This window comes from Trematomus bernacchii, unplaced genomic scaffold (genome assembly GCF_902827165.1).
Source record: "Trematomus bernacchii unplaced genomic scaffold, fTreBer1.1, whole genome shotgun sequence".
NCBI lineage: Eukaryota > Metazoa > Chordata > Actinopteri > Perciformes > Nototheniidae > Trematomus > Trematomus bernacchii.
Window position 1 is genome coordinate 10365368 of NW_022987851.1, and position 14800 is coordinate 10380167.

The window sequence follows — 14800 nt, forward strand, 5'->3', positions numbered from 1 at the left end:
TGGAGTCACCATCTGCTAAATGACACGACGGTCCATTATGGCAGTTCGACATATCCCAAAGATGCAAAATGATTAAGTATGTCCAGATATAAGCAGAGCCCCTATAGTGAAGTCTGGGGTATAAACTAGGGAGGACATTTTTAATTTTTACATTCATTTTAATTAATTTGCATAATAACATGCATCAAATGTGTGTAGATATTTACAGACCCAGAAACCCATTCAAGTAGATTGTTGCATCAGCTGAAGATATTGTGGAGTCCAGCACTCTGAATAACTAAATGCCCCTTTCATTAAAACATGATATGACAACAAACAATTACATGAGGCCCAACTATTTCACTGCATGTAGCTGTTTGTATCATTAGCAAGTGCCTGCATTAATTGGTTGAAACACAGAGTGTGATTAGCTGCGGTTTTCTAATGATAGGCTCGGTTGCAGTGGTGGAAGAATGATTTACATTGGTTTTCTAGGTAGAAGCAATACCACACTATAAGAAATGCACTTTCCCAGCCCTGCATTCAAAATGTCTCAGTTCATTTTGACTGTCACATTTACTGTACATTCTGCTGGAGGTAGTTTTAATCTCTTAATGTCCAGTTGTACAGTTGATTTGCCCTTACAAATATTTACCTTCATGTATTGTGCTCCTCCTTTGGATAATTTTACCCTTTGGGGCCTTAAAACAGCTATAAAATAATTTAGGAAGTTTAATAGTAAAATATTTTGCTTGTCGAACTGCTAAAAACTAATAAACATTCAAAATATAGTAAAAAGTTCCAGCGAGACACTGACTTTATACACTGGTTTATTTAACAATGGAAAAAATCAAGCAAGGAACAGCAGTAGAGTAAGTGTACTCAATTTAACAACAAAATGTAGCTTATTAACAGTCATGTCTTATTATCCAAAATGGCCCTTGTTGGAGTGTTTTATTTGTCTAATAAATAATCGTTACTCAAGCATTAATATATATTTGTTAATGTCTATAGTCAAGGTGGAACCATCTTACTTTATAGGCTTATTGTATGGTTATGGTTGTATCGCTGTAAGTACTGTAGCGAGGGAGGAGTATATGTTATCACACGAGGAAAATTCATCAAAACTGTATTTAATTACAAGGCTTTAGTAACTTTTCACCACTGCAACAAATAATGTGTGAGTAATATATAAAGGGAACATAGAAAACTGGCAAAATCAACAGAAGCAAAGTTACACTATTTTCAAAATAGTGAGTAAAAAATTTGCAAACGTTCTTATAATAATGTTTGAAATCTGAGAATATGTTTTTCTTATGCAATATGTGACGCACACTAACCGGATGTTGTAATCCGAGGAGTACTTCAGGATTTATGTATTCATGGGGCAGGTTAATAATAGTCGTCGCCTTTCTTTCTTTTTTTTCAGGTTTTATCAGATATAATGATTCGCTCTCCTGTATAATTTTCACATCCAGTTAAGGCATGGAGCGGAGTGTTGTTTGGTCTTTAGGAGGTGCATTATTACCAAATGATAACCATCAAATTCTCCCTTAGGGGAGAAGGAACACGCTTCTAATTATATTAACGCCAATGTTGACCTGAAGACAAAGCCTTCCTCCGTTGTATTTAGAGTCGTGTAATCTTGAAGTTCCCGACAAAATGTAACCTTATGTATTCACACATCCAAACTGCCTTCACATCATGCGTCACTTGTCCTGCCTCCTGCAGTGGTTGTGGCATATTGTATATAACAGTGAGCCTCCTCTGCCTTGTTTATCACCTTGTGTTTACCCTTGCTGTCATTCTATACAGAAACTTAGAGCAACTTATCACTGCTTTTTTATGATATAACATATTATCTAATAAGTAAACTCTAATGAAGTGTTGAGCTTTATATTTCTGTCTACCTGAATGAGTAATATTTGCAATGGTTGTCTTTTTGTTGTGTGGAATTGACACCTTTGTGTGATTTAATACACCTTATGCAAATCAGTAAATGTGGGCGTTGTAATTTCAATGATTAATCGTCCATATCTTCACCACCGTGCTGTTTTTTTTTTCTTTGCAGAATGATCCCATCTACCAACAAGAACTTCTTAATCAATGATCTGGCCGCAGGGCGGGAGTATGACCTTTGTGTGCTGGCGGTTTACGACGACGGTATCACATCGTTAACGGCCACACGTGTGGTTGGCTGTGTGCTTTTCCACACGGCCAACGAGGTCAGCCAGTGCCGCTTCATGCACAGCCAATTCCTGGGAGGCACTATGATCATTATTATTGGCGGTATAATTGTTGCTTCAGTGCTGGTGTTCATTATCATCCTGATGATACGTTATAAGGCCTACAGCGGCCCGGAGGACGACAAGTCCAAGGTCAGCTCCAGCATGCACTCGCAGACCAACGGCAGCCAGCAGCGGCTCCAGCGCTCCGCTTCCAAGCAACCGTCTGATGAGGGCCAGCATGATGCGCACGCACCCAAACAGTGCATGGCGCTGGTGATGAGGGCGGACAATGAGAAGAAGGAGAATCCAGCAGCCACCACTGCCATCCTGGAGGTGGAGCTGCCTCCGATGACTGCCGACAAGATGAAGAGAAGAACCAGCCTGGACGCGCAGTGCTCCGGCCCGCCATCCGAGGACACGCAGACGGACAGTAGCCTGACGGGCTCCACCATGTCCCTGTGTCTCATAGGCCCCAACGCTGGCACCAAGGAGGCTCCCAGGCTCAAGGACAAGAAAGGTGCCCTTGCCAACATGGGATTACTCCCTAATGAGCTGGCACGAACTAGGCACAGATTCTCTTTTGACGGAGGGGATTACTCCATTTTTCAGAGTCATAGTTACCCACGCAGAGCGAGGACAAGGTGGCACAAGTCCACCAACCAGCTCAACACGGAGTCCTCGCCGCTCGCCAACAGGAGAGTTACGTTCAGCAGCACTGAGTGGATGCTTGAGAGCACAGTCTGAGCAAAGCAGTGTAGCCGGGGGAAAAACAAATGGCTCTGCAACTCACACATGTAAAATCACAACTATGTCTACATGCCATAAACACACACTTTTCCCATACATAGCAAACTATGAACACAAGCACATTGACTTACACATGCAAACTGTGTGTGAGTTGCTGGAGAAGAACACACCCCCCTTCATCCTGCCTCCCCTTCATACTCCCAGAGAGGTGTGTTGGCCATGTCCTTTCTTTATGCAGCAGTGCCTTATTCTAAAAAGATGTATGAATGGAGGATGCTGCTCACTGTAGTCATAAACTGTTCTCTCGATCATTGCCGCCCACCCTGATGATGGGAAGCATATCTTTGGATTTTTTTTAAATGTTCTTCTTTTTTTTCCTGTGACATGCCAAGGGGGTGTGGCGTTTGGATGTGACTGTTTAATTGTTGAAAAAAAAGAGGAAAAAAAAAAGTCATCATTTCTGTAAAGTGAACAGCCAGGTATCCTGTTATGTCAATCATGTTTTGGGTTCTTTCAAACAAAAAAAAACTTTTGCACAGAAGACACGAGATACAATGACATGTATCACCACCAGTCTATACAATAATAATAATTAAAAAAGAACAGGATTTTACACAGACCGATTTCTAATGTTAGCATAGCAAGGATGGACTTGGAGACCAACCGTGGATTCCTCTCTGACAGTCGGACTGTATGATGTTAAATAGGTATTGTTCCAGATGTGACTGTATATTAATCGGTTCTGTATCTGGCTGGTCTAGATAAAAAGACAACAAACAAAAAAGACATATATAAGTATATTAAAACATTGGTGTATGTGTACTAACTATGTAAGTAAGTAAGTCATATGTCACATGACTTTTTACAAAGCATTTGGGTGTTGGCTGCAAGTTTTTACATTAAAAACCTGTGTCATCACACCTCGCCCTATTTAGTATGTCAAAGTTTGGACCATTTATCCCCTCACGAAGGGAATTAAACATTTTGTGTGGGTTAACTGTATCACTGGTGTTTTATTTGTGTGCTTCAGGAGCAGCAGTGTGTGTCCGCTGCAAGGAGACACACACACATTGACATGATAAATATTTGATTACCAGGTGCTATTTATAAGGATTCTGTGAAAGCTGCACAACGACCTCGGAAGCAGAGTGGGGTGTGGGACGTCGAGGGACGTGATAACTGAATGTGATGCTGAATTCACATGCAGCCCGTTGTTATGAACAAGGGTGTAATATTTGTTGGATCCCTCTAGGGGGAGACAAGGCGTTGTAACGCTCTCATTAACTGCAGGGAAGATGCTTATAACCATTGTTAGGAGAAAGCCTGTGAAGCACCCTGCTTTGAAGGTTCAGTTTACACTTGTATTCAACCTAAACCCTATCTATCTACCACCTAAAAGCAGTACTGTTTGTGAACAAACACTAAAAGACATATAATTATAATGTAGTTATAAGCAGAGATAAGGACATGTTAATTGTGCTCACCACCTTCTTTTGTGAAGCATCTGTAAATGGTGTGTAAACAGATAATACGTGAATTATACAACAGTTATAATCATATTTTGATGATATATAATTACAAACATGAGCATATCCTCACAGTGTGTTATGAAAACAAATCACTTGTCTGCAGGGCCATCGGGACGTTCGGGGCGAATCCCGATGGGCTGGTACTGAAGTGGGCCGGTTGGACGATGTGGGCAGGTCGGATAAGTCACTAGCACCTCCCCCCCCTCCCCCCCCCCCACGGGCGAGAGTCCCGGGCTGATTTATAGTCCCATTCCGCCCCTGCTTGTCAGGTTTTTAAACTGTTTATAAGAATTTGTTGAAAAAACTTGTTAGACATAAGATTTTAGCCACATCTCATGGCAATTTAAGTTTGCTCAGAATAATTGTTTTTTAAATAGATAAATATTCTAATGAGAAAACATATGTATCAATTGTATGTATAAGTAATTTTTGTATGAATTAAACTGTTTATACACCATTTAGAGATGCGTCTTATAAGGATTTATACCGTGGTTGTTGAACGTATATTTATATCTACTTGCAACAAAATGACAATGTGTAATACACAAGCTTTATTGGTTTAAATACTGCATACAGCACAGACGATGGAATAATATGTTAGGGAAACGCATGACAGAGGGAAACAGAAATAAATGGGGGGGATGAAAGATATTTGTTTGCTGCCAGCCTCCCTCTGATTACAGCTACTTAACAGGCTGAGATGAAACTGAGCTGTGTGGACAGCATAGAGATAAAACCTGGAGCACAGAGATAAGTCACACTAGAGGTTTTCAATCCTCTCAAATCTCCTCTTTGCATCCTCAGTGATAGATTGAGGCTGAGAACAGGGTCCTCAGGTCCGTTTTATTCATCATTCTTAACCAATGTTCAGCCAAAAACCATCCAATTTTAGCACAAAACCTTGTTGTTTTTACAGCTAGACCTAACTTAAGTTAGCTAACTTAAGTTAGGTCTAGCTGTTTAAGAGTGTTAATCTCGGCTGTCAATTTGCTGTTCACACATTTTCCAACGGCTTCCCTTCTCCTCATTAAGTCCTGAAGGTTTGCAGGAAGTGAGCCCCTTCCCATTTCTCACAGCAGCAGTGTTTTTCCCTGCCTATGTGTAACCATTATTGAACACAAAATGTGCTTGGACAGGAGAAGGCTGAGACTTCTCCCAGTGTTCAGAATTGGCCGGGGCAGCCAAACTAGCGAACATTGGAGGAACAGCAGAGCACATTGTGTCTTATCAGCAGTTCTGAGTGACTGCAAGAGAAATGTGCCTCAACTTGGTGAGGGTGAGTTTTTTTCACCGAAGACCCAATTTTATGTTTAATGCATACTGTAGTAAAGTGTATTTAAAAAGTCTAATCTGAACATGCTTGTGCTTTCAGGTCTTACTTCCCTGCAAATGGTGTGTCTTTCCTGAAAATGTACTAAATCAACACACTACAAATGTAGCAATTTAGTGAAATTGTAAATTTGCACAAATTGTGATAGCAGCCATTTATCTAAACCTATTGCCATCTCAACCATTTGAGGAGACTTGCAGTGATAGACATCAGCAACAATTCACACCCTGTATTGAAGAATTACTTTTTGAACGCTACAGTATGAATTGGAGACATATTTTATTATTTATTGTGTAGCAAGATACAATTATGAAATACCACAATTGAATCTGTATTTATTTCTTAGCAAAAGTCAGCAGTCTACAGCCATACCATAAGGTTTTTCAATCCTCTACTGCTTTAAGGGTCTTTCAATAGTAGGGGACCAATTGCCAAGAACTGCACAACACAGCAAGGTAAAGTTGTTTACATTTCAAGACATAAACCACAGTGGAGCCCGCCGCCCGCAGTCCTTTTCAGCTGTTACTCCTATTGTAACATGCTGTGTAATGTTAAAATGATCCACTGATCAAATATTGCTGAATTACAATAAAAGCATCCCGCCTTTTCACCCGTGGTTAGTTTCAGCAGCATCAGCAGCAATGATTTTGGTGTACACATTTCCTATTTCCTAGGTCTGAATGCAGGTGGTAACCACAACAATAAGGCTTATCCGAAAGTAAAAACAGGAAAACAGGAGTAAAATCAAACCCAGAACGTAAACCACCAGATTCAGAATGAAGCTAGTACTGCCTACTGAGAGGCAAGCACAGAGAGACTTGAGAAGTTTAGTGCTGAGGACACAGCTAAGGGGAGCTCATGAAATGAGGTTGGCGTGTTAGCATGCTAAAAATGTTAGCGCTAAATCAGTACTATTACAATTGTATCCCCTGGTCGAATTGAATATCTGGGCAAATTTGTATGCAACTCATTCAAAAGTCATTGAGGTATTTAACATATGAAATGCATATCAACCTTGCATTTCATATGCAAGGGTCTCAGACCCAGCGCCAGAACAAATCTACAGAGAGTGCATATGATTTTCATGGGAGGGCACACAAAACCGCCAAGTGCCAAGGCCCGAGATTTTCTTTTGGGGGTGCTGTGGGGTAGCTTGACGTTTCATAGCTAGAGTGCTCAAACATTTAGGGTTTCCCATTAATGTACCGGCGCTACAGTTGAATTTTCTACCTCAACACTCCCCACACGCACATACATAGTATACACATGCGACTGTTACAATGAAGGCTCGATAATCAGCTCACATAAGCCGCGTTCACACCGGAGTACTTTTCACCGTACCTTTCACGTTTAGTTCCGTTAGTACCGCTTATGTCGTGTTCACACCAAAAAGAGCACTTAATCTCGGGAACTTTTACCCCCATTTTTAGTGCCTGCTGAGAGATGGTACTTTCCTGGGGGAAAAAAGTGCCCCAGTTCTGATTGGCTGGGCGAATTGCAAACCACGCCCCGTACAATTCTGAAATGTTTTGTAGAGCCGCCATTTTATTATCCTGGCATTAGCATTATTAGCATTAGCATTCGCCCAGTGCACAAACGCAGAGACTAACTTATGGCCACACAAAATAAAACATGGGAGCGGTGGAGATGAGCAGGTGTTGGCGTTCCGGCGATTTACTCGGAAGGCTTCAGTAGAAGCTGCTGGGAGTCCCAGCAGCTTCTACTGAAGCCAGTCCCCAACTCCGGGGACTTCCGGCCGGGGACTTCGGGTGGCAGTATACGCCGTGAAGTTGTTTGCGGCCTGCCAGTAAACCCAAAGCAGAAGAAGAAGAAGTGACGTCAGCGGCACATTTGCCTAATCCTCCCTCAGGGACTTATTCCGGTGTGAACGCGATCTGCTCTTTAGTTCATCAGAACTAAAGAGTTCTGATGAACTAAGTACTGGGAACTAAGTACGGCAAAGTACTTGGTGTGAAAGCGCCATTTTGGAAGATCGTCATCTATTCAAAAGGCAAAAAACTAGTTTGAGAGTGCATTTTAATTTAAATGTCTCCCTCTGGTTTCAATCCTATTTAAGTTGACTATGCTGGGAATACCTCTCGACTTACTGTTAAGTCGAGTGAAGTTGTTTGCGGCCTGCCAGTAAACCAAAAGCAGAAGAAGACGAAGTGACGTCAGCGGCTCATTTGCGTAATCTTCCCTCAGGGAAAAGTACTCCGGTGTGAACGCGATCTGTACTAAATGCCCTGGGGTAATAAGTGCCGGGACACTGAGTGCCGGCACTAAATACGGCAAAGTACTTGGTGTGAACGCGCCTATTGGTCCAGGGGCGCCGCCAGGGATTTTGGGCCCCATGAAAAGATATCACATTGGTTACTTAAACATTTTTTTCTTAATGTTCTAAAATTGTTTGGGCCCCTGTCAGTCACAGGCCCTTAGAATCGTCCTAACTTTTCACCCCCTTACGGCACCCCTGCATAGGTGTAAGCAGGGGTAAAGTGCTATTTTTTATAAGTGGGGGGTGGACCAAACATCCTCTAGGGGGGTCCGGGGAATATTTTTTTAATATTGAAGTTAAATGCATCAATCTGGTGCACATTGAGAGCAAAATGAAGAGATCTATGGATACATCTCTCAACACCCATATGAAACAGAACTGTAAACAGATTTACTATTTCTTTATGGATATTTTACTAATCACTCCCCTTTCAAACTGTATTCTTGTTTTACTGTCATATAGTATTTCATACCTGTTTTTCATGTATTACTCTTATATTACTATCTGACTATCACATACATCGTAGCCATGATCGTAGCATTAAAGTTCACAGTTTATTTATAATTATATATAAATGTTTATAAATAATTAAAAAACTTGTTTATTGGGGGAGAGCAGGAATGTCAAATGGGAGGGCCCTGGCCCTGTGTGCCAATCCATCTATGACCCTGAAGCTAGCTAAAAGCTTCAGATTCAAAAAATGTTATTGTGGACCCTCGCAGACCATAAGTGTAGACTTAAGCAATAAGCAGATTTGTGCCTTTTATTGTGTATAGGTGTATTGAGAAATGGCTTTTTGAAAAGCTTTGGTATGAAGTGCAAAATACATATTTAATTATATATAATGCAACAAGAAAAACATCTATTTATTGGTTGTTTTCTTTCTAGATAATTATTTTATGAGTAATTTTTCAGCAATAAAGCACTCAATTTGGGATTTTGCCCTCTTGCCAAAATCATATTAACCTTTACAATGTGTTTAAGAAAGCTCAGTCAACACAGATTTGACCAGCCAAATTTCTTATGCTTTTTTTGCTTTCCAAGTTTCCGGGTTTGCAGCCAAGCTCAACACATCCCACTCTCTGCTGCTTAGAGAGAGCACTTAGCCTATTGACACTGACTCGGTAAAGTGCTCCGGGCTTCTCGAGTAAGCATACACTTTTCAAATGGTATTCCACCACTTCCTTCAGCATTATATTATCTAAAAATACCCAGATGGCCCAGGACTTGGTACCAGGCTTATTTCGACTTTATCGAAAAAAGAAAGTTAAATACAAATGTAGTTTGACAAGTGTGGTGCAGAGAAAGTGACCAGCGGCACAGAACATGATGTTAAAATGCTTTGAATAGTGCTGTTTGTGTGTTGTGTTAAACTTTCATTGTCAGGGCTTCTGCTGGTCTGACTGAATATTTTTCTCAGGCATTACATTTATCCAGAGTGCCACAAGGCCTTACAGCTCTTTAGCATCAAGCTGAATTACTAAATGTATTCACTTTGATCATGAATGGCAGATTAAGGTGTTCCTCCTGCATCATAAAAAACTGTTTGTTGCACCAAGGTCTTTGATCCGTGATGGTCTTCGGAGAGGAAACCGCTGTCTGTGATTTTCTTTACAAACAGCCTGACAAGTAAAAAAAAGTATTCAGAGCGGAAATTTATTTTTGTCTAGATTTGACTTCCACTCCATTTGCACTGCTGTATTTAGCTCTGAGCACAAGTGAATGTGTACCCAACAGATGGTGGAAACTAATCATCTATATGACAGAATATAGGAATGAAATACATTAAAAAAAATCTCTAATGGTTCCAGAGCTATCCCCAGGGTTATTCGTGTTAACAATACCCTTCTTTTTCACCTCCTTTCTCTTTGTGCAGTTCCTAAACTATACACAGGGCTCCCGCCTTCACCATAAAATTCAAGGACTTTTCCAGGCCCAATTACCTCAAGTAATCGTCTCGGCGTAGTTTGAGACACAGATCAAGGCTAATTACTGTTACCACACTTATAATGAGAACAATCAGCTTAACATGAGCTAGCAGACAATTAAAAAGTGAGAGTTTGAATGTGTGAAGGCTTCTCACTTCTGGGTTACAGTGATGGCAGACGAGTGAAAAAAGACAAAAATAACTATTTCTGTCCTAGCAATGAATGAGTTCAAGCCCTTTTAATGAATCATGTATTTATGTCTGCTTTCAGAAGCTTAATTTATACCACTTTAAATTCACAAACGGACAGGATTTTGATGTGTTACATGTGGGAACCATATAAAGATTTGGCTACACTTGTTGGTCGATAAATTGATGGATAGTTTATTTTTCTTTTTAAATGTGATTTGTTTACAGTAAAAAAAAAATTATAATAATGAAATCACAAGACAAAGCATTTATATTTCACCATTTTTAAATAACCAAAAATATTTTTAAAATAGATGTTTATTTTTCAATTGTTGGCATAGAAAAAAGTAAATGTTAAAAAAATGCACATTTTAAAATAATTGGCCAGTAAAGTTGGAAAACATTTCTTAAATAAATGTGGTTTAAAAAACACCGGCCAATTGAGGACAGAAAGTCTCCCTGGGAGGCTGACAGCCGAGAGTCAATGATCAATCAATGAGCCTGCAGCCCACAGAATCCCTGATGAGGCAGGTGCAAGATACCCCACCCCCCCTTCATGGATGAGGAACTGCCACACAGAGGGCCCGCAGAGAGCCTTCAGCACAGGTTTGTTGATGTCTCACAAAGTACAACACAGAGAGGGCCTGCAGAGAGACGCCCTCTGTGAATTTGAGGAGAGCCAGAGAATTGTGCAGTACTTTCTTTGGTGGTTACCTGAGCGACTGTTTCTGTCCAAGTCTTTGAATCTCAGTCTAGAGAAGTATTATCTGAACTCTCTGCGCCTGCTGCTTTCGAGTTCTTCCTGCTCCTTTTTGAGTTTGGCCCCGAGTCTGAGTCTTTGTGGGAGTCTTGCTTTCGCTTTTTACGCCTGTCAGTTCGTCTTTCCCTTTCATCATTACTCTCGCCTGAGCTGCTGTCCTCTTCTCTCCCTCTGGTCTTCGCAGTTTTCTTGTTTTTATGTCGACTTTTAGTCCTTTTCCTCCGCTGCTTGTCTTTGGGGGCATTGCTGTCATCACTGCTGCTCGAGCACTCTGCTTTCTTACGCTTTTCCGCCTCGTCCTTCTTCTTCTTCTTTTTCTTCTTCTTCCGAGAGGATTTTTTGGATCGTTTGGATAAGCTTGCTTCTGTGTCAGACTTGGCCTTTTTCAGTTTGTGGCGCCCAGTCTTTTTTGTGTCACTGCTTTTTTCACAAATGAAAAGACAAATTGAATATAAAACAAATGAGGCTAGATAGGTTTAGTACGTATGACATAATTCTTAGGGGCAATCCACAAGTAAAATGTTGTTTTAACCCTCTAAAATGTCCTGCTTTTCTCCGTTTTAGATCATACTTGACTCAATGTCTTGACAAAACAAGACTTTAGAAGACATCATCTTAGACTTTAAGAGATTTGACGTACATTTTTTATTATTTCATTCATTGACCAAAATTATATTCTCTGAAGTATTCCACAGAATCGATAATGAAAATATTCAGTTGTCACTCACAGCCCTCATTACAACAAAGAGGTGATGACTGGTGTTATAAAATGACTTAATAAGCACTAACATTATGGAAGTACAGTGTCAAATCTCTAGAGGGCCCCTTTGAAATGAAGTTGTAGAATCATTTTAATCTCTGGCTTATTTGATGCAGTGCAGTTCCATTTTTGCTTACCTGTCCCTTTTAAACTCCTCTGGATAAAGCTCCTTGAAGCCACTATGTCCCCACCTGGCATTTGAAAACATAAGATAAAGCTTTGTCAATCTTGTGCGACTCCCCTATGTTACATTATCATGTAGGGAAATTAAAACTGTCAAGAATACAAAGGAGGACACCAACTTTCTTATTTTCACCTTTCAGAAATATCATCAGCATTTAGCAAGATTTCTCCCAAGAAGTACACAAAAAAATACATGTTTAGATGAAGATGTAGTCTTGTACTGTACCTGTCAGAATCTTTGGCCTCAAACTCATACAGTTTGCGGCTCCAGTATCGAGCCTCCTTTTCATCATGTTCCGAGCCTCGCTCTCTGCTCCCCCGACTCAGGTCTCTGGGCTGATCTCGATCACAGTGCATTTGTCCCCTGAAAAACCATTACATCAATAAATCAGACAGCAACATACAGTAACAGGTCTCTAAACGGAGGGCTCCATTATGAAACATACTCCCAAATGATGCTCTGGTATCACTTGGGTTTCTGTGTCTCAAATTAAATTGGGACATTCACTGTTCCTACCTCTCACTCTTTGTGTCAGGAAAATGTGTGCTGTGGGACGTGTGGACCTGATAGTTTCGCTTTTTCCACATCTCCATCTCCTCCTGGATCTGCAGCAAGTCAACAAGAGTAAGTACATTACAGATTGCCCAGACTCAATGCTTAGACAAACACATGTTATAAATGCTTTACTTAGATGCACAAAATGCATTTGAGTATACAGGATTCAAATACTTAATTCCTGAAATGCTAATTAGTTTGTGAAGCCTTTCTTTTGTGAATTTGCCGTCAAATATCAGTAACATACATTTATATCTTAGCTTAACGATATATTTGTAATCTGGATCAGAAAAAGCTTCAGGTCAAAAACACAACTCATCTCTAGGATAAGAGTTCTTCTGTAGACAGAAAACTCTCTCAGATATTTTAATAATTGTTAACAATTTAAGAGATTTGATTAACATAAATACCACATGCCATCTGGTTCTCTCAAATGTGATGAAGTGCTGCTTTTTCATTGAATGTACGAGATAAGTATGGATCCTTTTCACAGTTCTCTTACATTCATAACAAACAATTGATTAATTGAATAATAAAACATCAGATTACTCCATAATGAAGATAAGTTATTGCAGTTAAACAACTGTACAGATTCAAGATTCAATGATTTAAAGGCTTTATTGTTACGGACAGAAGCAACAGTAGGTAGAAATTAAAAGCTTAAGTCCCTGGCTTCTCAAACAAAGCAACTATCGCATACAAATAAATAACATAGTGACATAATGGTGCAAATAAAATTGAGGAATAGGTCAAATATACGGTATATATGTAAAGATAAAGTAAGAGTGCCTCCAGCAAAAGCAGGGTTAGGTAGGTAAGTAAGTTTAGTTGCAATGTTAAACCATTTTATAGTCTACTCCAGTGATATATATAGACTATTCTGCACAATTTCTATTATATTCTATTTTATTTTATTTACTTGCACTATTATCTGTTGTATTGTGTTGCACCGTTGGAGTAGCCTGTGACCTAAGAATGTAATTGTCATAACTACACTGTAGCTATGTACATATGACAATAAAAGCCTTGAATCTTGAATCTTGATATTACTGATAGGCTACTACTCGGTTCGGTGACAGATGACCATTTACTGATTTAACCATGAAAATAACTGTCAATGTAGATAAGTTGTCAAAGTGCATCAAAAAGCATATCATTAGACTAACAGAGCTTGTTAACAAAGAAAAAGTGCTAGGTGAGACCCCCATACCCCCGTCAGAGGTATTATTAGTTTGTGTTTATTAACTGGCCCCATACCTCCTGTCATTTAGCAGGAGTAGCCCCAGGGCAAAGCAATGAGAATATCCCTGGTCTACAATCAGCTACCACTTCAATTAGCTTCTTAGTCTACCCTTATTTATAGCAATGATGGTAGATACAATACAAAACACATTGGAATAACGCAACACAATGACGTTATTATGTTTCAAATCTCAGGCTGTTGTATAAAGCAGCACCAGTTCTAGCTTTGTACACCTAATGAAAGGGCATATTTCCAACGTGTCTCGGAAACACATGAACTCAAACGCACCTTGTTGTGGGCATCTGTGTGGCGGATTACATTTCTCAACAGTGTCTTCCCCAGCGGCTGCCTTGACATGATCACACCTGAAGTGAGACAAATGTAAATCATCATCAGGTTAAACTGATCTTTTGTTAATTCAATATAAGAGTCATTTCTATTATGTATACATAGCTGCAACAATAATAACTCTGTTACATGAACATCACATGTTAGCCTAGCTCGCTAGCTAATACTGTTAGATATTCGGATTCAAGAGTATATTTCAATAAACAAAATGTAACTTGTTAACAGTCGGCCTTAATTACTGCTTACTATTACAACACGTTCAACTTCATGTTGTAGATTTGTACAAACTGTACCTTTTCCAAAACGAGTAGCATTCAAGAAGAAGAAAACACGGCTTACAGCATCTACCGGTACTTCCGCTTTGCACGTCATACGTCACCAAACGTTGGCAAGACTGAACTCTGATTGGTCCAATGGTCCGTCCATCAATGACGTAAAAGCTTTACATCAAGTGCCTTGTGTGGTACAAAGCAGTTTGTTTTCGTGTGTTTTAATCAGAAAATGGCCATATCTCTCACAATTGCAAATCAAACCTACTCCGAGGACTACATACCTATTTTCCCTCTTGAATTCGTATCACAGGGAAACAACTAGTAGCCATACAAAGGTGAAAACCATGGACACATCACAGAATCACTCAAGTTGTGCTCAGAGTTATGAGAATGTGCCGCTGACGACTACACTTTACTGGAAAATTGGTCACAGCATTGTATCGCTTACACATCCTGATACATTTCACATGA

General features: G+C 40.0%; 2 protein-coding genes across 3 annotated transcripts in view; one reads left to right on the forward strand and one right to left on the reverse strand.

Annotated features, from left to right (window-relative positions):
• The window catches only part of lrfn1 (leucine rich repeat and fibronectin type III domain containing 1), a 110236-nt gene extending 106295 nt beyond the window's left edge, over window positions 1-3941 (forward strand). Inside the window, exon 5 of the mRNA XM_034112978.1 lies at window positions 2051-3941. Within this exon, the coding sequence (XP_033968869.1) occupies window positions 2051-2951 (901 nt within the window). The 3' untranslated portion in view covers window positions 2952-3941. The remainder of the gene's footprint in view (window positions 1-2050) is intronic.
• A 6625-nt stretch (window positions 3942-10566) lies between these two features.
• nkapd1 (NKAP domain containing 1) lies at window positions 10567-14498 on the reverse strand. Of its 2 annotated transcripts, none has more exons than XM_034112953.1 (6): window positions 14351-14498; window positions 13998-14074; window positions 12428-12516; window positions 12137-12274; window positions 11865-11918; window positions 10567-11384 (listed from the first exon to the last, which is right to left on the reverse strand). In XM_034112953.1, exons 1-6 carry the CDS (start codon window positions 14427-14429, stop codon window positions 10955-10957), a joined length of 867 nt encoding a protein of 288 aa, XP_033968844.1. In that variant the 5' UTR covers window positions 14430-14498; the 3' UTR covers window positions 10567-10954. The 2 variants fall into 2 exon arrangements, with proteins under 2 accessions (XP_033968844.1, XP_033968843.1); XM_034112952.1 differs by having other exon boundaries at window positions 10567-11387.
• Window positions 14499-14800: the final 302 nt, after the last annotated feature.

Coding starts and splice junctions, on each gene's coding strand:
- nkapd1 (XM_034112952.1), bottom strand. CDS start 14,429: ATGACGTGCAAAGCGGAAGTACCGGTAGATGCTGTAAGCCGTGTTTTC. Junction 12,275..12,427: donor CCTGACACAAAGAGTGAGAG/GTAGGAACAGTG, acceptor ATGGTTTTTCAG/GGGACAAATGCACTGTGATC. Junction 11,919..12,136: donor GAGGCCAAAGATTCTGACAG/GTACAGTACAAG, acceptor TTCAAATGCCAG/GTGGGGACATAGTGGCTTCA.